We start from the raw sequence: 26,281 nt of genomic DNA, 5'->3' as shown, positions 1-26,281 counted from the left end.
ATATCCTTTTCATGTATCTGATTTTAACAGTTAAGAGTGAAACATGTAGCAGAAATTGATTTCAGACAGCTCCCCCCTCCCCATCCTGTTAAGAAGAAATATTGGCAGTATATCCTGCACTGACTCAAAATAATAGCTTCTGTGCCCCTACCATGTAGCAGTCTGCCATTGGATCATTCTCGCCAAGGTCAGAGAATTAATCACAAAGACCACAGCGAGGGAGGCAATGCAGGGCAACGGGAAACCGAACCAGAGAGTAGGAGCTTCTTTAACAGGGCACCAGGACAACAGGCTCATTTGAAAACGACCGATGTTCATAACATAGAGGAATTACTACGGTGTCCACTCGCAGGCGTGCAAGGCCGGGACTGCACTGTGCACCTGTGGAGACACTCCTGCAATCATTTACGATTGCAAGGCCACCGTGGCAAAACACAAACACTAAAGACAGAAAAAACTCAACCTCATCTAAACTGCCACCCCCATGGTGAACGGGGAGGAACAGACTTCTGCCATGCCGTGTCTCCGAGCTGCTTCGACAGACGGAGAGGCAACTTATGACGGGGTGGAGCCTTCATGCGCATAATGCCCAGATGGGCCCCTGGATACTGTGGTACCTCTTCCTCCTACGCACTCACGCCTAGCTCCCACAATGCACTGGTGACAAATGGAAGAACTCAGCTCAAATTATTTCCTGTTTCTTATTTGGAGCATAACTGGAGATTATGTTTCACAAGAGAAATACAATCAAGTGAGTGAAAGCGTCACAGACTGTTCAGTGAAGTAATAAAACAGTTGACAGAGAAAACCAAACAAGCTTTTAACACCACTACAACTCACAGGTTTACTTACTGTCAGACTGCTTGAATCACTTAAATAAATGTTTAAAATCTTTGGAACACATGTTTCTTTAGCTCCCAAACTTAAGTTTGACTAATTACTGTTGATTCAGAGATGATTGGAGTGTTCCTGCTGAATATCACTGTGTACAAAATCTAAATGAAAGTATTTAAAGTGCCTTTAGTAATGATAGACTAGTTGGATTTGCTGTTATTTAGCAGCAGCAGAGTAAAGAGGCCAGAATACAAATGGATAGCCAGTTTTGGGGGTTTTAGATTTCTATAAGCTTTTGAAAACCACCACCAAGTGTAAATAAATAGAAAATATTTCATTATATGGGCCACAGTTAAATATATTGATTTCTTTTTGAGAGGTCAGTATAATTATTTCATGTTCTTCCTGCAGTGAAGCACACCATGGATTAATTTAAACTGTCACCCATATATCAAAGTAAAGGAGGCGGGACTTGGAAAGCTTCCATTGAAAGTCTGCCGTCTGATTGGCTGCTTTATACTTTTTTTTTTCTTTACCCTAAAGTTAATATAATCAATGAAATAGATGGAAACAACTTCAAAAACAGGTCAGAATGTATAAACAGCTCATTGGGTGCATAATTCCAGCCTCAATATCCATAGTTTGGTCTGAAATAGATGCTAAATGATTTCATAATCTTTTTTCAAGTCTGAAGATTTGACCAAAGCACTTTACAATGAATTCTCACACACACTAATGGTAGTAAGCTAAATTGTGGCCACTGCAGCTCAGGAACAATGGCATTGAAGCCCCAATGGTTGGGGCTTGAACTGACAACCCTCTGGCTGCAAGGCAAACTCCTGCATCCAACGCCACTGTTGCTCCAGATTTGTATTAAATCTCATATGAGAGGCCCATATAATTAATCATATATATTTATAAAGATTATGTATCTATTTCCAGTTATAATCATTTAAAGGCATATTTAAAGAATTATTTCAGTAGGTACGTATTGTACTGTGGCACTCTTCACCCTCCACAGCTTTGTAGCAGTTTAAATTCCTGTTTATATTATGGGTGGAACGGTTCACAAAATCCACGGTTCGGTTCGGTTCACGGTTTCGTGGTCACGGTTTTCAGTTCGGTTTGGTAAATGTTGATTGTTAGCCTGACATGTTGGTCATGTTGCTGTTAGCATAAACAAAACGTCTTGCACAATGCTTGCACACTGTTGCACTTTTATGCACAACTTTCTTTCCGCCGTCATCGTAGGTCACTCTAAATGCAAAGCGGTTCCATACAGCAGACCTATAAAGTGCTGCTGGCGCGTCTTCCAACTCCTGTTCTTTCCCACTCGCCATACCCACACAATTCTCCACAACAACTGATTTTTTTCTGCTACACCCGGCTAAGCTGCTTCGCTTCTTCTTCTTGTTTACTACTGGTGGTTGGCTTTGGTCGCAGTACCGCCACCTTCTGCTCTGGAGTGTACACGCTTCGCCTATGAGAAAAAGGAGCAGCGCATGAACCGAAAGCAACACACGTGAATCGAACCAAGACAGTCGAACCGAACAGTTCGGACGGTTTACATAAACCATTCCATCCCTAGTTTATATGTAATCACATCCAAAATGACATATTGTGCACATCTCTTCCCACACTTTTTTTTCATCCTCTATAAAACTTAACCTTACATGAGCATAGGGATGTTTTATTATATTTTACTTTTGTTCAAAGTGTTTTGAACGGCTATGAAATGCACTATGAAAGTCATCTAGTATAATCAGTATTTCAGTTTAATAATTATTATTATTTCCCCCATCTACATAGCTTTGAACCTCATTCTTCTTTTACAGCCACTGTAAAACTGTCAGCAATCAGCTAATTATCATGGGTGGAACCAAATCATTTTGCTGCTTTAACATTTGTGCAGCAATCTTTGTAGTTTACTCGAAACACTCCCACATATTACACATACTAAAAATTATTATGCAATTAACCCCTCTTATCTGGAATCTTTGAATATCAGGCCAAAAGTGTGTTTGCATCCTAACTTTATTTTCTTAAGGATGGAAGACAGAGCAAAAACCACAAAGAAGCTGTCGCTGCATTCTGTTTCAGGTTAGTAGCCCAAATAACTTTAATGGTGGACAGCTTTATCAGCTAATATGTGTAAATCAGGATTTTATTTAAGAGGAACTGAGTGGTGTTAAATCTCTTAAGACCAAATTTACATACAGGTGCCCCGGATTTATTTTATATTTAAGGGCTCCAGAATATTTTCAAACCACGACTTAGTGACAGTTTCTGCCCCCTTTTCCAAGACAATGTCAACACTTAAGTTGTTTATGTGCAGGATTACTATGTTCTTGACTATGCAATAACAACTTAAAGGCCCAAAAAAATCTATTGCTCTTTTTACCCAGGTCTACCAAATTCACAATGGGAATATGAGCATAGAAAAATGTGCTCTGGGCGGATTTATAACCACTCTTTTACATGTGAAGGTTGTGTGTTTTGGGGGGTTGGGGTAGGGGCATGAATCTTTTATCTGGGGAACACATAGCAACAAGATGTCATGTGGGAGGAAGGCAGCCTTGTACAAGTAATGATATTGTGATACTCTATAGAGGTAGTGATATGTTTTAGGAAATGGGCAAACCCAGTGCTGCTGCCTATTAGCAAGAAGGTTTCAGGTTTGGGTTTTGTCTGGGTTTTCTTTGGCACCTTTTTAGTGTTTAAAACATGTTTAGTTCATTTGCCTCTCAAACCTGTCCTTAACAAAGTACAGTGATTTTGTTGTTGTTTTAATTGTCTGTGTTTCAGTGGGATGGATGGCTGGATGGATGGTTTTCTAGCAGGATTATTAAGGACAACCATTGCATCTTCCAAGGATCCACTTCCAACATCTGGGTGCCAAATACAGCAGCCTACCTTCACGGAGGAGTCCTTGCCATAAGAGCTCAGGCAAAAAAAAAGATTCAACAAACTACGTGGTATTATGAGTGGTTTCACCTCATGATGTCATATTTACCTCTCATTCATATATATATAAATACACTATATTGCCAAAAGTATTTGCTCACCTGCCTTGACTCACATATGAGCTTAAGTGACATCCCGTTCCTAATCCATAGGGTTCAATATGACGTCGGTCCACCCTTTGCAGCTAGAACAGCTTCAACTCTTCTGGGAAGGCTGTCCACAAGGTTTAGGAGTGTGTTTATGGGAATTTTTGACCATTCTTCCAGAAGCGCATTTGTGAGGTCGCACACTGATGTTGGACGAGAAGGCCTGGCTCTCAGTCTCCGCTCTAATTCATCCCAAAGGTGTTCTATCGGGTTGAGGTCAGGACTCTGTGCAGGCCAGTCAAGTTCATCCACACCAGACTCTGTCATCCATGTCTTTATGGACCTTGCTTTGTGCACTGGTGCACAGTCATGTTGGAAGAGGAAGGGGCCAGCTCCAAACTGTTCCCACAAAGTTGGGAGCATGGAATTGTCCAAAATGTCTTGGTATGCTGAAGCATTCAGAGTTCCTTTCACTGGAACTAAGGGGCCAAGCCCAGCTCCTGAAAAACAACCCCACACCATAATCCCCCCTCCACCAAACTTTACACTTGGCACAATGCAGTCAGACAAGTACCGTTCTCCTGGCAGCCGCCAGACCCGTCCATCAGATTTCCAGATGGAGAAGCGCGATTCGTCACTCCAGAGAACGCGTCTCCACTGCTCTAGAGTCCAGTGGCGGCGTGCTTTACACCACCGCATCCGACGCTTTGCATTGCACTTGGTGATGTATGGCTTGGATGCAGCTGCTCGACCATGGAAACCCATTCCATGAAGCTCTCTGCGCACTGTTCTTGAGCTAATCTGAAGGCCACATGAAGTTTGGAGGTCTGTAGTGATTGACTCTGCAGAAAGTTGGCGACCTCTTCGCACTATGCGCGTCAGCATCCGCTGACCCCGCTCCGTCAGTTTACGTGGCCTACCACTTCGTGGCTGAGTTGCTGTCGTTCCCAAACACTTCCATTTTCTTATAATACAGCTGACAGTTGACTGTGGAATATTTAGGAGCGAGGAAATTTCACGACTGGATTTGTTGCACAGGTGGCATCCTATCACAGTTCCACGCTGGAATTCACTGAGCTCCTGAGAGCGACCCATTCTTTCACAAATGTTTGTAAAAACAGTCTGCATGCCTAGGTGCTTGAATTTATACACCTGTGGCCATGGAAGTGATTGGAACACCTGATTCCAATAATTTGGATGGGTGAGCAAATACTTTTGGCAATATAGTGTATTTGACTGAATGAGAGGTAAATATCACATCATATATACATGTGTGCAAATACATACATATACATATATATGCATGCATATATGTGTATATATGCATATAAATATATATATATATATATATATATATATATATATATATATATATATATATATATATATATATACATATATATATATATATATATATATATATATATATATATATATATATATATATATATATATATATATATATGCATGCATATATGTGTATATATGCATACATATATACACACATATATATATATATATATGCCACCATATATGCCATATAATACCACGTAGTTTGTTGAATCTTCAGCCTACCTTCACTCCTCCGTGAAGGTAGGCTGCTGTATTTGGCACCCAGATGGGGGAAGTAGATCCTTAGAAGATGCAATGGTTGTCCTTAATAATCCTTAATAATCCTGCTAGAAAACCATTGTGTATATATATATATATATATATATATATATATATATATACACACAAAGCTCAGGCCTGGGATGCCAGCAACAAACTACTATGGCAAGCGGTCATACATAATGCTGTGCCTGGTTTATGAATTCTAGTTCTGATTTTATATTTATTGAGAGAAATGTTGTAATCCATATCCAGGTGGAATTGTGAGTGGTTTCACCTCATGATATATATATATATATATATATATATATATATATATATATATATATATATATATATATATATATATATATATATATATATATATATATATATATATATATATATATATATGAGAATGAATGAGAGGTAAATATGATATCATATATACATATGTGCAAATACATACATATACATATATATGCATGCATACATGCATATATACATGCATATATATATATATATATATATATATATATATATATACGTATATATTTTTATATAAAATTATAATACAGACAGAAAAATATTGTTATAGATGTTTTCTTGCATTATTTTGTACATCAGCTCTGCTGAAGTCGCAGTGTGTTTGTGTTTTTCCACGTTACGCAACAAGCTTTAAAAGTTCCAGCAGACTGGGCTCCAAAAAAAAAAATCCTACACCACAATCTTATAAAGTTGTTATACTCTTTATTTACCTGCTACGACCATTCTCTCCTCCCTTCCCTTCAGAGCCCGCTCTCTGCTCGGCAGCACGGTCTTATCTGTCATTGTTTCAGCGGCGAGCAGCGACACGTACACCAGGAGCAGGCCAGCGCACTTTCTGAGAGTTTGTGGAAAGCAGCCCGACTGCGGAGCCTTCCGGGAAGCTTTCATAACGGCAGCAGTTAAAGGGTTACGTTAAACGGCAAGGACAGGAGGGAGCGGATAGCAGCCCAGACGACACCGGAAAAAAACCCGCCATCAATATGAATATTCATGGCACGTGGGCCACGTCGTGCGGTGCATATTAACTAGTCAAGGGGTTAATATGACTTTGGCACAAAAGCCTGCAGAGCAGCGTGTGCGGGAACGAAATTAAATTTAAATAAATATCCACTGCATTCAGCATGCAAATGAGCACTCACCAATTATACGGTCCCGTTTTGTGGGAGGTGCTTCTGGTGGAGCGGGTTCAAGTAAAGATGTATAGATGCTCTGGACCTTTGGTGACATGAAAATGTATGGAGCTGCTGAGCCCACTTCTAATGGGCTATAAAAGTCCACGATTTTTTTTATCTCCAAAATTCAAACTTTTAATTTTCCTTTTATGTCTGAAATCAACAAGTTCCCCTCTCGCTGGCATCAAAATATAGAAGTCTGTATGGACTTTCCTACTTCTAATTCACTGCCATTAAGAAATAAGTGTTAGACATATTTTTTAATATCCTTATTCAAACTCATCAAGAAGTCTTATTTTTTGTTAAGTGAATGAAGTTTATGTTTCTCTACATCCTTTTTGCAAAACATACGCAGCACAATTGATTGAATTCAGTTTATTTCTATAGTGCCAATTCACAACACAAGTCATCTCAAGGCACTTTATAGTTCACCAGATCATTCAGTCAAATTGATTCAAAGTTCTCTATCTTAGGAAAACCAGTTGATTGCATCGACTCATTGACTCTTCAACAATCCCTCACACTAAGCATGCTTGTAGCGACAGTGGAGAGGAAGAACTCCCTTTTAACAGGGAGAAACCTCCAGCAGAACCAGGCCCAGTGTGAGCGGCCATCTGCCTAGGGGACTGGGGTTCAAGGAGACAAAAGCAGAGATACAAAAAGCAATTGCAAAAGGCGGGCCCCATCCAGGAAACACACAGCCAGGCACACAAGCTCCACCCAACTCCCATGTCAGAGAATGAAGAGAGCACATCCAGCCAGTCATAGTCAGAGAAACAGGACTACACTGAGAAACAGACAGATCTCCAACATCTATAAATAAAGGTGTTGATGGAAGCAGCACAGCTGATATTTCTCTCCAGGATGGAGTCACAGCCAAACAGGAACAGATGAAAGAAGCACAGAGAGCATAATGTTAGAGATTGAACTAACAGATTCCGCAGATTGGGAGAATAGAGATAGAATGAAGTAGAATAATGAAAAAGGGGTCCCTATGTCCTCCAGAATTCTAAATCAATAGCAGCATAATAACCAGGATAACCTGAGCCACTCTAACTATAAGCTTTATCAAGGTGTCTGCCTCACGGACTAAAACTGGTAGTTGGTTCCACAGGAGAGGAGCCTGATAACTAAAATATCTGTCTACCATTCTATCTTAAGAAATTCTAGGAACCACTAGTAAACGTGTAGATTGAGAGCGAAATGCTCTGTTAGGACCATAAGGAACGATCATATCTCTGATATCAGATGGAGCTTGGCCATTTAAGGCTCTATATGTGAGAAGGAGGATTTTAAATTCTATTCTCGATTTAACAGGAAACCAATGAAGAGAAGCCAGGATAGGAGAGATATGATTTTTCTTTTTCTTTGCCAGAGTTCTGAAAAGATCAGCTGAAGGCTTTTAACTACAATTTGTGGACTTCCTGATAGTAAAGAATTACATTAGTCCAGTCTTGAAGTAACAAATGCATGGACTAGTTTCTCGGCATCACCCCAGGACAGGATATTTCTAATTTTAGCAATATTAAGCAGATAAAAGAAGGAAATTCTAGAAACCTCTTTGATATCCATTCAAATCAAGTGACCAACTAATCAGCTTCTTTTTTAAAGACTCTGGTCAGGAGCAAAAAGCTAAGAGTCGTTCATATACAGTGCTGCTTGAAAGTTTGTGAACCATCCAAACATGGCCATTGTTTTCTAAAGAAAAGTTATAATAATCATGTAAAATGTACATCCAAAGCTCAAATTGTAATGCGGACCTTCCAGATAAGGAACACAAAGACAAAAAAGATGCATCTTTTTATTATTTATTCAACAAAAGTATTTTATCTGTCAAAGACAGAAAATATGCCAAGTGCAAAAGTATGTGAACTCTTTCAGTTAGTACCTTGTGGCACCGCCTTTTGCAGCCATTACTTCGACTAAACGTCTTCTGTAACCACAAACAAGTGTCTCACATCTGCTTTTTGGGATTTTTGTCAACTCCTCCTTGCAGAACTCTGCCAGTTGAGAGATGTTGGAGGGACATCTGGCATGTACTGCCCGTTTCAGATCTTGCCACAGCATTTCTATGGGATTGAGGTCTGGACTTTGACTGGGCCAATCCAGAGTGCAAATCTTCTTTCTCTTAAGCCCTTCTTTGGTACTTTTGCTGGAATGCTTTGGGTCATTGTCTTGTTGCATAATCCATTTCCGTCCCAGCTTCAACTCCCTGACTGATGGCAAGAGATTCTGATCAAGAATTTGTTGATAGCCCTGGGAATTGACGGTTCCCTGGATAATATGGAGTCGTCCAGGTCCAGAGGCAGAAAAGCAGGCCCAGACTTTCACATTTCCACCACCGTGCTTCACTGTTGGGAGGAGGTTCTTCTCTTTAAAGTCAGTGTTTACTTTTCTCCAAACATGGCGCCTGTGATTGTGGCCAAATAATTCAATTTTGGACTCATCTGTCCAGAGAATGGACTTCCAGAAAGCCTCTGGTTTGTCCAAGTGTTCTCTGGCAAACTTTAAATGTGCAGTTTTGTTCTTTCTTGAGAGCAGAGGCTTCCTTCTAGCAACTCTCCCATGAATGCCATGTCTATTGATATTTCGCCTGATTGTAGACGCATGTACATTTATCCCAGACGCTGACAGAGAGGTCTGCAATTCTCTGGAGGTAATGCGTGGGTTGGCCTTTACCTGCATCATTATTTTTCTGGTGCTTCTTTGTGAAAGTTTTGACGGCCGTCCACATCTGGGCAGAGTTGTAGTGATGCCTAGTGCCCTCCATTTGTAAATGATTTGTCTTACAGTGGATGGATGAAGCTGGAATCTTTTGGAGATGGTCTTATAGCTTTCCCCAGTCTGATGGGCTGTCACCACCTTCTTCCTGACGTCCTCAGATGTCTCCCTTCGTCTCGGCATTGTTGATCTGGTCTTTATGCCTTGACACAACAGTGGTTTGTTTGGTTTCGTCTCCCTTTTAACCAGTGCACCTCCAAACTTTTCCCAAGGACGTCTCATTTGATTGGTCTGCTTAATTGATTACTCAAGCACTAACATGTGCTTCACCTGAGTCTTTTACCTGATTGTCTTTACCAGTGCAGCTGTGGTTCATTTACTTTTGCAGATGCTCTGATTCTGTTTTTCATTTAGTTTGCTTTCAACTCCCACATTTTCCTCAAAACAAATGAATGGAATTGATGAACATAAACCTGACATTTCATATACAAAAACTGGTGATGAAAAAATAAGAAAATCAGGGTAAAAAAAAAAAAAAATCTAAACTACTCAACTAGTTCACAAACTTTCAAGCAGCACTGTATATATATAGGTATATAGATACTGTATATATATCTGCAGATGATGGTTCATTGGAGTCTAGAATTTGCTGGATTAAGAGAAAACTGACAGATTTCTTATTGTACTTCTTTCTTTAAATGAAAAATAACTGGTGCAGAAATAAGATTTTATTTTATTTTTTATTTTGGGGGGAGGGGGTGGGGCGGATAACATTTCATATAAAAAATGTTTTCAATTCATAACTCAAAAATCCCAGTGGAACTTGGATGTAAGGAGACTTTCAGGTTAAAGAACAAGAAATTAGCACATTTTAATAAAAACTAATTGCCCTTAATTCCATTTTGTAAATAAAATTTAATGGAATGTGAACTGCGTGTTAACAAATTTTGATTTGTGTTGCCAATATCAGTCTATTTTCTAATAGAATGTATTTTGGTTTTCATGCTTGCATAAATGTCCAATTAGGAAAAGCAGGGAAAATATATTTGATTACTTTTTAATGAAAACATTTAGTTCCTTCATTATCTGATTGTATATAAAGGTTTGTATTTTAAGGATTAGTGCCGGTTTGACTAATCTAAGTATTTTCAATCAAAGTACTGCAATTTTTAAAGAACTGGGAAATAGCACTATAACTCAGTAGAGAAGAGTTTAGTCAGAGAAATTAGAGCATTTTCTTATCAGCCACTCCTGGTATAGTAGGTGTTCCACACAGAATAATCCTTGGTTCTACACTTTTCTCCATCTAGATCACTCACATAGCAAACTGTAAATGTATTTTTTGCATTTATTTATACACCGATAAACATTCCTTTACTCTATTGGTCCCTGCCCAGACATACAGTCATATTCAATAAAGTAGAGTATTACTCAACTTCAATTATTTCAGTAGCTCAATTCAGTAAGTGAAACACATTATATAGATGAATTACACACAGAGAAGTATTCAAGCCATATTTATTTTATGATCACAGACCGCCTGCAGAAATGAAGACATACTAAAATATTCCATTAAACAAAAAAAGTACATTACATATATATGAACATAATGAAAGTAAGTTTATTACCAACTTTGAAGATGTTATTTTAAAAGGCACTTTTAATCTGATAAATGAGTCTAATAGGGCAGCCTTTTTTTTTTTTTACTTTCTTTAGGTCTTTGGTAATATGTTTATTACTGCAGGGTTTATAATATTTTTGTTTGCCTTCGGTTCAGATAGTTTTCATTATAGCCTTTTAGCCCATGTTCACCAAAGAGTCCCTGCCTTTTGCAATGCTGTTGATGTAAATAAGAAATGTAAATGAGAAAATAGAGGGAAAAAAATCAAACAGTTATGGTTTCCTTTATTAATACATTTGCCACACCTGCAGGAAGCAACTCCTCTACATAAATCAAGTTGCACGTTCACAATCATTCAGTTCATAGTGTTGAATTCTCCAGACTTTAAAGGTGGAAAAACAAGTAAAGTTGTACTTAAGTCAATAGCCACAAAAAATCTCAATATTATTTCTTCCTTTGTTATAAAGTTCTAGTTTTCACTAATTAGACTGAAAAATATCAGTGTTTGGTGGTGGAAGAACTTGAAAAACTTCAATGCCTGTCAAAGGAAAGTAGATTTATTGCACTCACTCTGCTTACAAATGATCTCTTTGATGTGATATCATTAATAATCATATAAAACTGAATCTCACTAAGTTAAATATTCTAACAAAGTCTCTCAGAGCTACAGTTCTCCATTGCTTTTAACTTGAATTGAAGGCCAAATGATAGGACAGTAATGACAGTAAAGGGTTGTCATCGAGAACATAAAATATTCTCCCATGTTCTCTGATCCAGACAATGAAAACAAAACAAAAAAAGACGAGTACTCAGGGCATTGTTCCCACAGTCTGCAAGCCAAAATAACATCACACCATCCTACAATCCTTCCCTCTTACCTGTCTTCCTTTTCCCCTCTCTTATCTGCCAGGGAAATGAAGCTCAGTCACCTGTGGAGGAGCTGAATGCAGCACGGGGGGACTTTGCAATGCAAATGCCAGGTAATTACCCGAAAGCTAGGAGAGTGGAAGCACACAGATGAAAACAGAGCAGGCAGAGAGTAAAGAGCGGAAGGCAGAGGGAGAGATGAACCAAGCGCTAGGTTCACATGCCTGTTGATGCAGGATGATTGGGGTGTAGCTGTGTGTGGGGTGGGGGCGGAGTGGGGGGGTGTCAGAAGAGGAAAAAGGAAAAGAGAAGGATGAGGAAAAGACGGCTAAAGGGTTGTGAAGGAACTATATAAATACAGTAGACACAAGCTGTGTTTATTTACCCCCATTCTTGTCTGCATCTATACATGTTCTTTCCTCTTATAAAATCAATAAATATAGAATTACCGTAAACTCTACAGAGTTGTGATTTTGCAAAGATATAATTTAATTTAAAACAATGTCTGTGATTGATTGAATGTAGGAGCAGTTTGTGCAAGAAAGAATATGTTTCTGCTTGAGTGCTTTTGTGCACATTTTATTATGGGTAGGCCTATGTGCAAACTTTCTAACAAGCATTTGTCTCTAAATGCATGCATGCCCTGGTCTCATGCATACATTTGTGTGCATAGCTGGTTTGTTGTCGCAGATGATTTAGCAAGCATGCCAGCTTGCAGCTGTTTGATTGTCAGAGAGAGAATCCGCAGAGATGTGCAGATGCGATTATCAAAAAGATTATGAAATGACCTGGAATTAAACACTGCGGCAGACTTTAACAGGGTATCACTCCATGTTAAGCTCCATGTTTGATGGGAGGCAGTTGGTAAGCCAGGTCACAAACCTGGTATATGGAATTTTATTTGAGTTTTTTTTTTTTTTATCACTTTATGAGGTAAACAATTACTTGTTTGCGAGGATATAAAGCATCTGTCAGATCAAAATGCCACTTTATACATGTTCTTATACATCAGATGTTTCTATCCACTCATCATGGGCACAAACTGAATTAAATGAGGACTTGAATAATTTATTTGAACCGTACTTGTTTAATGTTTTTAAAACTGAAAACAGATTAATTTAAAGCAAGTTAAGAATTTATTGAGAGAATTTTGACTCGGAATTATAAATACATGATCAAATAAGATAAACTAAAATTAATTGTAGTTAAAAGTGTTTTAGCAAAAGGAATCCAAACACTTTCTGTAGGATTAAACACATTTCTGGCATTAGTCTTGTTAGATTTTTTTTGCTACTCTCGTTTTGTCCGGTTGTGTGGAGGCTTTTAGAGGACCCAAATGCAGAGATGGAAGCTTTAATAACTAATGGTGGCAACTGAAGCGTAAATCCAAAAATAACTGAACAAAGTACACAGGAACCAGAACAGAGGGGAACACATGAGTTAAAGAAGGAATGAAGAAAAACCATCACCGAATAACTGCAGAAGAGGGGTATGAATGCCAAACAAAACAAAGAATTAAGTAATCAACTGATTGGGAGCAGGTGTGCACAGAAGGATCTAGAAGGGAGCTAGCACAAGAGAGCAACAGAGAATAAACAACAAATATATAAGAACTCAAATAAAACCACAAAACAACTAAAATGACACAAAATGGAAACGAAACCAATGACCTACAAAACACAGAATGACAATAAATTAAAGTGTAACTGAAAATTGAAAAAGGAAACTTAAAAAAAAAACAAAAGGTGCAGAATCATGACATGTTTTAAGAAATGACAGACCCAGCTAAATTGATTGACTCCATTTTTTCTAAACAGGTTTGAATTTGGATGTAGTTTTGAAATAATCTTTTTGTTAGATTATCCAAAGTGTTTTAAACTACAGAGTGGCAACACTCTGAATGCATTATGCTACTTTCAGACCACATGCTGCTGAAGCAGCAGAAAAAGCTGGTTTACATGCAAAGTCAATGGTTAACGTAGCATCAAAGGCTACGTTCAGGCCGCAGCCTGAAGTGACCCAAATCCGATTTTTTTGCCCACATCCGACCTGGATCTGATATTTCCATGGCAGTCTGAACAACACAGATCCGATTTTTTCAAACCCGACCCAGGCCAATTGGCTATGTGGTCCTGAATCCGATACGAATCTGATCTTTTCAAATGCGACCTGTGTCTGGAAGGCCAGGTCGAATTCATCCGACCTGAACACCATTAATACCCGACAAAGGTCACTATTCTGCGTCTTGCTACACAGAAGCGGAAAGAAAAACAATCGCTATGATGGACGATGATGCGGAGAGTAGTAGTTAGTAGTAGTAGTAGTTAGTAGTAGCCCTCCCGCGCTACCATCCATGTTTACATGTTTAAATGTAAACATAGAGCACGCTGGCTTGCGTCTTCTACTGCGCATGCGGGACACTTAAGTTGAATTAATGCAGTTCACACAGGAGATCACATACAAGTCGTATATATTTGGAAATTTGAACGGCAACGCAAAAAATCAGATTTCACAAAAAATAATCGGAATTGAGTATTAAGGCCTACGGTGTGAACATAGCCAAAATGTCCTGCAGCGCGTTTTGAGCAGCAGGAGCAGCACATCTTGACTTATCTGAGAAGCTGAAGCAGCTCCACCTGAGCGTCTGAGCATCTGACGCGTGTTACTCGCTTCACAAGCAGCAGCTGCTGGAGCTGAAAAAATTAAACTTTTGCTACTCGACTCACCACATCAACCAATCGGAGGAGCTAATTGATTGAATGATTTGAGCTGGCAGGGAGACAGACAGCACTGCTGATGCAGGGAGCTATTAACCCTTATCTGAAACAGTTTATTAACGCCTAAATTAACTTGAAACGTTGAAACCTGCCTGCAAAATAGGCTGCTTTTATTATTACTATGCCTTCAATTTGGATTATGTACATAAAAACCTCTAACATCTTCTTCCGGAAAACCCTCAAGAGGTGACCAGGCCAGAGGCAGCTGTTGAAGGGAATTTCCAGTGACAGTGGACAGCCAGTGTACTGGGGTTTCGTGCTGGTCCGACAGCGAAAAATATTTGAAGGCAGGATCGTTATTGTAATAATTGACTGCACAGATTAAGTTTTCAGGTAGACTTTCTCACTTAAAAATATATTAAAACTACTTTATACCCACTAATCACAGCAAATATAGCAAAGTCACTCTGTGCAATTGAACACAGGAACAGTACAAGCATCAGACGCATCTGGACAATCTTTACTGGATGCGGTTCAGGAGTGTCAAAGATGCACTTGAGGTACGTCGGACCTTAATGTGTACAAACATCAAAAATGAAGCAGCAGGTGCTTTTTTGCTGCTTCCAGATCTTGCGGTCTGAACCTAGCATAAGTGTCATGTGGGTCATGGAGCTGAGAATGGTTACAAACAACAGCATCTCCAGCATTAGTTTATTTTCTATGTGTCTGTATATTTTCTCCAGTAAGTAGCTGAAACATATTTTTCCTTTGTGAAACATCAGCTTGACACCCCATATCAAAATATAACAACAATATCTCCTGTCATTGAATAAAGTTAAGTAATTGCATAAACCAGCTATTTGTGTTGAAGTTGCAGCTAGCTAATTGTTCGCAGGGTGGTTGGTTTTTGTGTTTAAATGTGTCTGATTGGGTGTCTAAAAATAAGCTTAAAAAATTTGATGCACATATTTAAAATTTTAAGATAATAATTTTCTAAAATATGGATTATATATGGGCTTATGTGAATGACAGATAATGTGCACAGAAGGGAGGCAAAAGATTTTTATAATTGTGGTCTCCACAATCTTTTACCAATTTTATTTCCAGTAACTAAACTATTAGAAACTACTACAAAACATGTTTAACTTTTGTTCTGCAAGAGCCAAATGGTTATCTTCATTCAAATTATAGATGCTCTTACAGACCATACAGAAGCAGGCTATAGATGCTTTATCAGACGTTAGACAACATGTCACATGTAAGCAAAAATAATAATAGTGATGATATCATTGAAGAAAATGTGATCGTGAAGATAAGTATTTATTTTATTTTTATTAAAGCAACCAGACTAACCTAAATGAACTACATATGTGTTGCATAGGCCATTATAATAAAAGCTAAATTATGATGTTTTGACAAAAGTTATTTAACACCAGAACTGTCACTAAGTTGATTCTGTGGAACATAAAATAGCATAGGTTTGAATTATTCAGCATTTTTAATCATCCAGTCAAATTCAGATTAGAATCCCTAATCTAAGACAGAACAATACATTAAGAATTCTAAACAGTAATATATCAGGATAGAAAATAATAAAAGTACAGTAACTAAAAAAAAAAACATATCATAGGGACCACACTGCTGCCTTTGCATCCATGTCCCTCTCCATGCTTTTAGGAGGATCAGTGAGTGGTGAGCTAAAAAAATTACCAGGTCGGTCAGTGATGGAATTATGGATATGTGGAAACATGTTCTTATTTCAATTTCTTAAGATAAACCCTACTTTTTGATCCCTCTTAGACTGGTTGATGCATTCAAACCATCCCAGTTTGCCACTCTAGTGTAATAAACCTATAAAGGCTTTATTGAAATATACATTTTTAACTTTCTTCAAATTATTTTCTTTAAAACATCACATTTACATTGTGTATTTCCAGTTTGACATTACAGCCATGATCATGTTTATTTCTAAGGCATCTCAACTGTTGCTACATTGTTGTTTTCAGGGAGTCCAACATATGTATTGCCCAGGATTACCTGGAATACTACCTGGAATATGTTAAAAGATTATATTAAATGCCTTATTTGTCATAATACATACAGGGCCGGATCTATCAAAGGTTTGCGTGTATAAAAACGTGAGCTATTTCACTGCGCACGCTAAAAAATGTACAAACTGATCTATCAACAGCGTGCTAAAAGGATTTGGTCTTTAAAACGTGCTAAATAGCGCCTCTTATCCATTTAGTACTTTTTCTGCAATGAATATGCAATGTGGGGCGTTAAACACGCAAAAGTGCGTCTTGTGGGAGGAGAACATGTAAATATATTAATTTAGCACTCGCAAAGTGATTTATTAAACCTGAAAGCAATTTTGCTAACGGTGTCTGACTCTATATTTAACACGTTTCAAAAGAAGGTGCAAATGGTCTGTATGCGTAATTGCGCACACATGGCAGCGGTTATAGTCACAAGAAGGAGACATGGAAATGAAGCAAGGAGACGCAGAGAACGCATTTTTTCACTCCGTGTGAATATTTTTGCAATGAAGGAGGAAACGATCTTTAAAACATATCGTTTATCCTGCATTGCCATTTTGGAGCTGTTGGGGGAACTCAGAATGGATTTGGAGCCAGCCACAAGGAGGACCCACGCAATACCAGATATCACAAAACTCCTTGCAACATGGCACTTTTTTGCATCTGGGTCATTACAGCGTACGGTTGCAGCGAGAGCTGGGATCTCCCAATCTCGTTTTTTCAGAAGTGCTGTCCGAAATGCTGTCCGACGGGGTCGGGGTTCTCCCCCTGCGCCTGTGGAGCAACGTGCCAAATGCTGCGGGTATGCGTACGCGCAGCACACATATTAAGCCACATACCACCTTAGGGAATAAAGGTTGCCAAAGTTTTATATATATATATATATATATATATATATATATATATATATATATATATATATATATATATATATATATATATATATAATTTTTTATTTTTTTGTTGTTGGGGGTCACTGTAAGATTTAAATTTCTTAATGCACTAGTTTGTACAAACTACTTTGCCGCAAACCACAAAATGCGCAAAACCATCATTTAAATATGGCGTCTCCAACAGTTTTGCACCTGCCACCAGTTACGCAATCACTCTTGTTAAATCACCCGCAAACCATGGTTCAGCCACTCGCGCAAAATTCCAGTTTGCGAGCGCAAATTACTGCACGCAAAATTGGATCTTGATAAATCCGGCCCACAGAGTACATACAATGAAATTAGGTAGATTAAATGGAAGGTTAACCTGAACCGCTGGAACTGAGCTAAAGGCCGACTTGACCAGCATGTTTTTAAGCACCCATGTCACTGTCTATAGGGAATACTAACATCACCAAAGACTATGATTGTAGTGACTAAAGCTGCTTTCCGAATATAAAACCTGTTTTGTTTTTTTTCCAATTTAACCGAAAAGGTGAGTCTGACCCACTGCTGGTAAGCTGCTTGGCCACTGTCCCCCTATGCTGTCCCCCACCACTGCATGTCTGATGACGTCATCATGCTGGGTAAGCGTTGATGATGTTGACAGTGCAACAGAAATCAGGGAAGTAAATAATGGAGAACAACATATACTGGAGCCAGGGCATAGTCAGTATTCTTTATTATTCCGCTCTTTTATCTATAATGCTAGAGGGACAATCACAAACTAGCTGTGGATTTAGATGCGGCCGAGGCAGTGAGGAAGTGGGGACAAGTTTGTCCAACAATGGAGGGACATGACGGCGAAAAAGAGCGGGGATCCAGGTGCAAAAAGGGTCCCAGCATTCTCGCGCATGTCGGTCTTTGGGTTCATCATTCTGAGTCGTTTTACACAACGGCAGAAAGACTACATCTAAATTAGTTTAGATGTAGATGCACCATGTCTTAATTTCAAATCAGCAGCTAGAAGGTTTAAACTTGAACACTGCTTGGTGTTCCAATGGAACATCAACAAAACCTACATCAACTCTGGTTTTGGAACATAAAGCTAAACTTACGTCTGTCCCTGACATAAACCCCATTTAAAATGAATGGACTATGGATAAAAACTGGGTGCATACTAAGGGTTTCATGATAAATAAAAACTGAATTGGTACGTACCAAAAGTGGCATAGGCTCGTTACACCTCTTTAAATTTCTAGAACAGCTCACTTGGTTGCATAGAGACTTTTTCTGTAAAAAAAACTGTGTCCTGTTGGCATTCTAATTGTTATTTTTGTATTTTACATTTGCTTAATTTGTTTATATTTAAGCAAGCTTTCCTTCAAAATTATATTCATACATCAATAAATTCCCACAGACAGACGTGTGTTTCTATCATCGGTCACCGGACAGAGTGCAAATCATCTACAGTTGGTAGGGCAGTTAAAGAAATAAAAGGCAGTTTCAACAGAAATTAATGGCCTTGGGGCTCTAAAAAACTTGTCCTTGCAGGTAAAAAAACTAACAAAAAAAAACACATACAAAGGCTTCTGTGGGGATGATGGTGAGTTCCTAGGGACAGCAGTTAACACCAAATAAAAGAAAAAAAATATAAACATATATTCATCTACTCATTCACAAGAATAGTAAAGGAAGAAATATCCAGGTTAAGGCATTTGAGGAGTGGATATTATTAACATGGAAACAGTCAAGGAGACAGGCATAGCAACACAGCTGGAAGATGGACAGTATTCAGGCTATCAGGTAAGCTATGGATCAGTATTATCCTAGAGTTAATTCTCTTTAAATAGACTCTATTTAACCTTATTTTTTTATTTCTTATTTAATTAAAGATAATTATAACCTTGAACTTGAAGTTAATCTAAAAGGCTAAAATACAGTGATAATTTGGGCATATTTGGTATCAACCAGATTCCATTGCTGATTTCTGAAGCTTACATATTGTTTCTGTATAAAAAAAGGGAGGCTGGTAAGGTCTATTCGGGGTCCTGGAGGGGAGAGATTATCGGATAGTCAGACCTTCTGTCTTGGCCTTGGAAAACTGAACCAGATCTATAACATCAGCAGGGTCCTGAAGGACGAATGGGAATTTGCTCAACCAATATACATTGTTTTGTGGACTTGGAGATTGCGTTCAACCTTTTTTATAGGGGTATCCTGTGAGAATACTCCAGTAAGATAGAGAACCAGGCCCTTAGATATGGACTGTAAGGTCCCCTGTATGACCAGTGTCAGAGCTTGGTCCGCACTGCCAGCAGTAATTCGGACTTGTTTTCAATGAGAGCTGGACAAGTTTCCTCTTTGTCACTGATTTTGTTTCTAACATTTATGGACAAAGTTCTCAGACGCAGGCAAAGGGCAGAGGTGGCCTTTGGATTACATATCTGCTTTTTACAGATTACTTGGTCCTGTTGGCCTCATGAGGTCATGATCTAAAGCTTTCTCTGGAGCAGTTAACAGCTGGGTGTTAAGCAGCTGGGATGAGGATCATTGCCATCAAATCAGAGGTCATGGTCTTGAGCCAGAATGGTGTACAGTGCCTCCTGGAGCAGGATATCTATAGGCTGATTGGTGTTGTGTCTTCATTGAAATTGTTGATGTACCAGTCTGTCCTAGTGAAGAGAGCTGAGTCAAAAGGCAGAGTTCTAAGTTTACCGGTCAATCTACGTTCTTACCCCGATCTATGGTCATTAACTTTTGGTCGTGACTAAAAGAACAAGATTGGGAATACAAGTGAGTGAAATTAGTTTTTACCCCAGGATCTCTGGGCTCTCACTTAGAGGTAGGATGAGAAGTTCGACCATCCAGGAGGGATTCCGTGTGGAGGCGCTGCTTTCTCACATCAAGAGGAGCCAGTTGGGGTGGCACTGACATCTGGTAAGGATGCCTCCTGGAACGAACTGGACGGTGAAGCAATCTGAGCATGTTCCAGCAGGAAGAGACCCAGAGGAAGACCCAGGGAATGCTGGATACACTATGTTTCTCAGGTGGCCTGGAAACGCCTTGGGATTCGACTGCAGGAGATGGCACAATTTGCTAGTGAGAGGGAAGTCTGGGTCTCCCTACTTAGGCTGCTATATACCTATGACTCAACCCTGAATTAGCGTTAAAAAAAAAATCTAATTCAATGCAGTTTATTCGTATAGCACCAATTCACAACGCATGTCTTCTCAAGGCACATTACAGAGACAATTCATCAAATCGTACAGTCAAAAACTTGTTAAAGTTTTTTTATCAAAGAAAACCTAGCTAATTACTTTAAGCCCTTTTTCCTTAATGTTCTGATAAGAGGCTCTGGGGTGGGATTCAATAGAACTTGGAGCTGTTGCAGTTTTTGACTATGTTCAGCTAACGCTTTACCGTGAGCCATTGTGGCCTATTATGTAGCCATGTCAAATGTTGTCATCTGGGATAGTAGTAGTTTCCCAGTACTGCCTGCAGATGGCACACACATCGATTTATATCTTCTCATGGAGTTCAGCGCAGCAATTCTATTTAGGCTAAAAAAGAACCATATTAACGTCAGGTTTTGGTCTTTTTCATATAAGCATACAACATGACTATTCGCCTTTAAAGTCCAAGTTCCTTAAATTTGTTAGTTTGCTTCAATCAAGAGAAAGAAATTAAATATCGACAAACATAAAATATATATATTTTTTATATATATATATATATATATATATATATATATATATATATATATATTCTGACACAAAAAAGAGAAGTTAATCCAAATAATTTAAAATTAGCATGACTTTAATAATGCTCAAGAGTGGATGCAAGCTTCTGACCAATCCTGCACCTGTCATTAAATCTGACCAGAGGAGGGAGTTGTCATCCAGGCAACTACTTTGGCTGTTTAGTGTAATTGTGGCTTTTTTAAAGTCTCACTTTGCCTAATTAGAATAATAAATCAAACCGCCTCTGTGTTTTCAAAGGACCCTCTTTCCTCAATCCAAAGCAGATAGGACTGTGAAATGGTGAGAAAAAAAAAACGAAAGCTCAATTGCTCTGCTAAAGCAGTTAGAGGCAATTTTGAGCTCTCTGGGAGAATTCAGACTGGAGTTGGAAAAGCAAATTTGACAAAGTTTGATTCATATTCTGGCCTGTGCTTAACTTGACTTGACATAATTAGAATAGCTTAGTGGAGAATGGGAAGAGATGAGAGGTGAGGCTTGTTTGAATGAAGAGTGAGAGATCACTGGACATTGCAGCCTTTCCAACAGGGTTTTGTACTTTCTAGCTTTTTCAGTTATCAGCCATATAGACTCTGTATACTGTATTGTCTGATTCAGTTATAGGGGTGGACTTTGTCTTTGTACAATGTATGAAATAAAACCAGGATGCAGAAAACAGTGACATGTTGAATATTTCAAACCTCTCTTTTACATACAATAACAACATTTCTTTTTTCCTATTATAAATATAAACAATCAAAGACTTGGACAAAGACAAAACATATTTACCAAATATACAATCACCAACAAAATTATGAACACATTAAATGCTTTCCCAACAAAAATTAGTTTATTGATTTAGAATTGTGAAGAGAAGAGTGGATAGAAACCTTGAAATGGTTTATCACTTTGTTGGAGGGAAATAGATCTAAAGTGCGCCGTCTAGAGTAAACTAAAGTGCAGGGTTTAAAAGTTTCAGCTCATCATATGTAGATCCTAATAAGCTTTTAACCAGTGGCAATTTCTCATTGAGTGCTAGGGGGGCTAAACCACCTCTGTAAGTTTCGTAAAATTACTGGTAAAATATGCATTATTAAACTTCATTGATATCATAAAAGGCATTAAATATGTGCTAAAATGTACCTGATTCATAAGTATGTTGTGCAATAATCAGCCACTATCAGATGCAATCTCCCCTCCATGCTGGAGAAGCAGGACAGTTATGCTAAACCTCTTAGGGGGTCTATGGAGCAGGGGTGGGGCATGAAGCTAGCTGCTCAATGCTGATTGGCAAAGATACTTAAGGATGTCTGACTGACAATGGGCGGACAGCGAGGAGGTTTTCCTCGTGAGTCGAGAGGGAAAAGCGATCATTCAGTCAGAGCAGTCATCTTGGGCTGAACTCTTTCCTATATTTCTAGAGTTTATTATTTCCGAGCGCTTCACTACAGCTTCATGGGAGCACAGAAAAGCATGAAATAAAAAACGGGATTCAAATACATTGAGATAATTGCATGAAGTGAAATTTCTATTCAATTAGGTTTAATTATAATTTTATGTCACAATTTACATATTTTTGACTTAATTTAAGTTGAAATTACCATTATCTTTCAAATCTGAATTAGAACTCAAGAAAAACTGATAAATTCAGCTGTAAAAATGTTAGTATTTTTTAAAAAAATTTTGAAAAAAACATTTAGAAAACTGGGATCCTATCTCAATACCACTGAATATATCACCTTATTGTTTTTAAATAATTAGTAAAACTGAATTTGTAAAGGAAAAAAATGAAATAGATCCAAAGGACCTATCAGTAACCATTGTGTTCCAGCGCATATCATCGTTAGATTTTCTTTGAGTATTATTTCTTCAGTACAGGGGCCATAACAGGGGCCATGATCTACAGGGGCACCAGCCCCTGTAGATCATGGCCCCTGTCTAGAACCGCCCATGAATGAGAAACCTGACACAACTGCAAAAAGCTCATCCATGCATGGTGGGTGTGAGTTGAAACTGGGGAGGCTAACTACTTTGATTCAAACCAAGTTCCTTCTGATGTATTATCAAATTGCTTTAAACGCAGCACCAACACACAGGACCTCAGACATGTTTGTATTTAGAGGTGAGTTTTTGTTGTATAAAAATAGTAAAAATTTGTTGTGGAATTGTCAGTTTCCCAGAGTCTCTAGGTATATTCTTATATGTTGCTTCCCCGATTAACTGCTAAACCATGACAAGAATTAAATGACACAGCAAGGATAATAAAAAGGAAGATAGTAGTATTGCTAAACCTGAAATATTATTAAAAGTACCATAAGGCCTAAGTTGAGTGTAATAATATCGGTTCTGAAATGTTTCCACTCTGAAGAAGAAAGCTGTCACAACCGTTTTTGTTTGAAAATGATTACATGCTGCATGCGCTCCTAGTTTTTGTGTGCATTCCTCTCATTTGACAGTTACTGACTCTATGCAGTGTATACTTAGCTTGCCTGTGGTTCTGAGGACAGACTCCCAATTAGTTCTTCACTTTAGACTCATGTAGCATATCGTTTTAGGCTTGGTTTTATGCCAGCGGTTCAAATAATTAATTCCATTTATGAAGCAACTCTTGGTTTGTTGTCAACATTTACAGTCGAGCTCCAATCTCTAGTGCTCTCATAACTTAATACCATGAGGATTATCAAGGTCTGAAGTTCACTCAATGAGCACACTCCATGGAAATGGTAGATTTCTCAACATATTTACCAAAGAAAAAACACGTGCAAGGTGTGCATATATTAGGCTCCTATGAGGAGCCAGTTAGAAGCTCTTTACTGTGAGTGTAGCGTGGTTTTTGAGTGTACTAGGTTTGTTGAAGAAAAGGTTAGTTTAAAATACTTGCAAAATGTATATTAAAAAGATTTACAAAGATGGCTTATACATACAGAATGTTTCCAATATTTATTGGTGTCTCATTAATAGAGACCTTGATTAAATTAAACTCCTGATAACCTGTTGCAGGTCGATTCTCTGTTATTTTAACATTTGCGCTCTAAGAAAGAAGTGCAATATGAACCTTTGTTGTAAGGTAGCAATTCTGGGATTTCTCAAACAATCAAGTTTTTCATTTTTATTTTTTACCCTTACCATTGACCTTCAAACAGAAAGTGAACTGCCTGCTTCATTGGTTTCTGTGATTTTACTTGCTCCATGGGCAGCTAATGGGGTAGAGAGAGAGCTGCACTTAGAGCAGCTAAAAAAAAGTCTCTAAATGTACAGCAAGAACTCAAATGCAAAAATCTAAGAACTTTTTTTGACAATTTCTGAGGTTCAACACATGATGAACTGGAAGTGTTTTTTCAGGTGCTTTTAAATGAATAATAATATAAACTTTTAGTTTCCCAAATTTCATGAAGCATTAATCGTGAAATTTTAATTAAATTCAGAAATGATAAATATGATATAAATACCGTCCCTATTACAAATATTATCTGGTTACATGCTCTTGATATGTGTGTCATGTCATATTTACATATTGAAACAAATGATAAAGAGACGTACATCCAGACGTAGCTTTGTCAGAACAAAGAAAAAATCAGAAAGTCCATTTTGGACAAACATCTATTATTGGTTACAGGAAATGCTGCGTCTTGAACAACAAATGGGTGCAAGCGTAATTACTGATGAAATTTGGTGTCATGTGGCTATTTTATTGCACTTTAATAATACATTTTGAAATCCCATATATTTAATTCAAAATTAATGTATTAATTCCAAATGGAAATATTGTAGCAACTCATTGGCTCTTTTTCCGGGTGTTAAAAGCTGTAGGCAGGAAGGATCCTCTGTAGCAGTCAATCTCGCAGCAGATCTGGAGAAGCCTCTGACTGAAGACACTGTTTAAGAATCTGATGAGGATGATGCTCACAGTTGTCCATAATATTATAATTATTATAATTTCTTTTAGTGAAATCATCTCAAGAGGTTCAAGAAAAGTTCCTAGAACAAAGCCTCCTTTATTGAGTTTTTTTAAAAGTCATTTTGCTGGGACCCTGTAATCTTTGCAGATGATGGTAGAAGAGATGACCCTTTGATTTCATGCTGAAGGCCCTAAGCTTCCTTTGGAAGTACAATCTGTTCTGTCCCTTCTTGCAGACGGCTTCACGATGCGTCTCCAGTCAAGTTTGTAGTCCACCAAGATATTTGAACAACTCCACTATCGCCAATTCTTCCCCCATGATTGGCCTAGCATCGGACTGTTCTTCTGAAATCCACAGCCATCTTCATCATAATCAGAATTAGATGATTGTTTCTGAATCCTATATTTATTGGTCCACAGCTTCTTCCACCTCAGCTGTGGCTCTCTGCAGCTCCTCCAATTTAGGCCTTCTGGTGGCTTCTCTTATTAATCCTCTCCATATCAGCATTAGGTGGTCAACCACAGCTTTTTTTTTTACTTTTTACGGCCCTAGTGGCCTATTTTTCTGACAGTAGGCTGACAGGAAAGAGTATATGAAAGAGGTGGGAGAGACGTGCAGCACAGGACGAGAGGTCGGACTCGAACCCTGACCGGCCGCTTCGAAGACTAAGGCCTCCGTATATGGGTTGTGCACGCTAACCACTGCGCCACCTGCATGCCCCAAGTGGTCGGCCACATTTGCAGTGTCATACTGTTTAATGCTGCTTTAATCTTCTCCAGAAACACTCCCTGGCCTTTCTGCTGTGGTCCTTAATCTTGATGATGATTTCCTTTATTTAGTCATTTTTTATAACAAACCTCTGAGGCCTTCACAGAACAGCTCAATTAATACAGAGATTTAATGACATGGGTGGAATATATTTATTAAATAGGCAACATTAGAAAGAAGTCGTTTAATGTGGATTTTATTTGTGGGGATCGGAGTAAAATGGGTCTCAATATGCATGTAATCCTTTTAATATTTTTATTCACAGAAAGACTATTCCAACAATAAAGTGGTGGGGTTGATAGATAGGTGGACCATTGTTAAACCGCACAGAAGCTTCAGAATTAAA

The 26,281-nt window shown here is 38.4% G+C and overlaps 1 protein-coding gene across 1 annotated transcript in view; it reads right to left on the bottom strand.

Annotated features, from left to right (window-relative positions):
* Positions 1 to 6,621, bottom strand: part of si:ch1073-358c10.1 (peptide methionine sulfoxide reductase MsrA 1) — a 61,173-nt gene extending 54,552 nt beyond the window's left edge. The window contains exon 1 of the mRNA XM_038278150.1: positions 6,233 to 6,621. Coding sequence (XP_038134078.1) covers positions 6,233 to 6,410 — 178 coding nt within the window. The 5' untranslated portion in view covers positions 6,411 to 6,621. The remainder of the gene's footprint in view (positions 1 to 6,232) is intronic.
* Between the last annotated feature and the right edge of the window lie 19,660 nt (positions 6,622 to 26,281).

The sequence above is a fragment of the Cyprinodon tularosa genome, unplaced genomic scaffold, assembly GCF_016077235.1.
Source record: "Cyprinodon tularosa strain WSP-4 unplaced genomic scaffold, ASM1607723v1 ctg139, whole genome shotgun sequence".
NCBI lineage: Eukaryota > Metazoa > Chordata > Actinopteri > Cyprinodontiformes > Cyprinodontidae > Cyprinodon > Cyprinodon tularosa.
The sequence above is the reverse complement of the archived record's forward strand: the minus strand, read 5'-3'. Positions and strand labels throughout refer to the sequence as shown.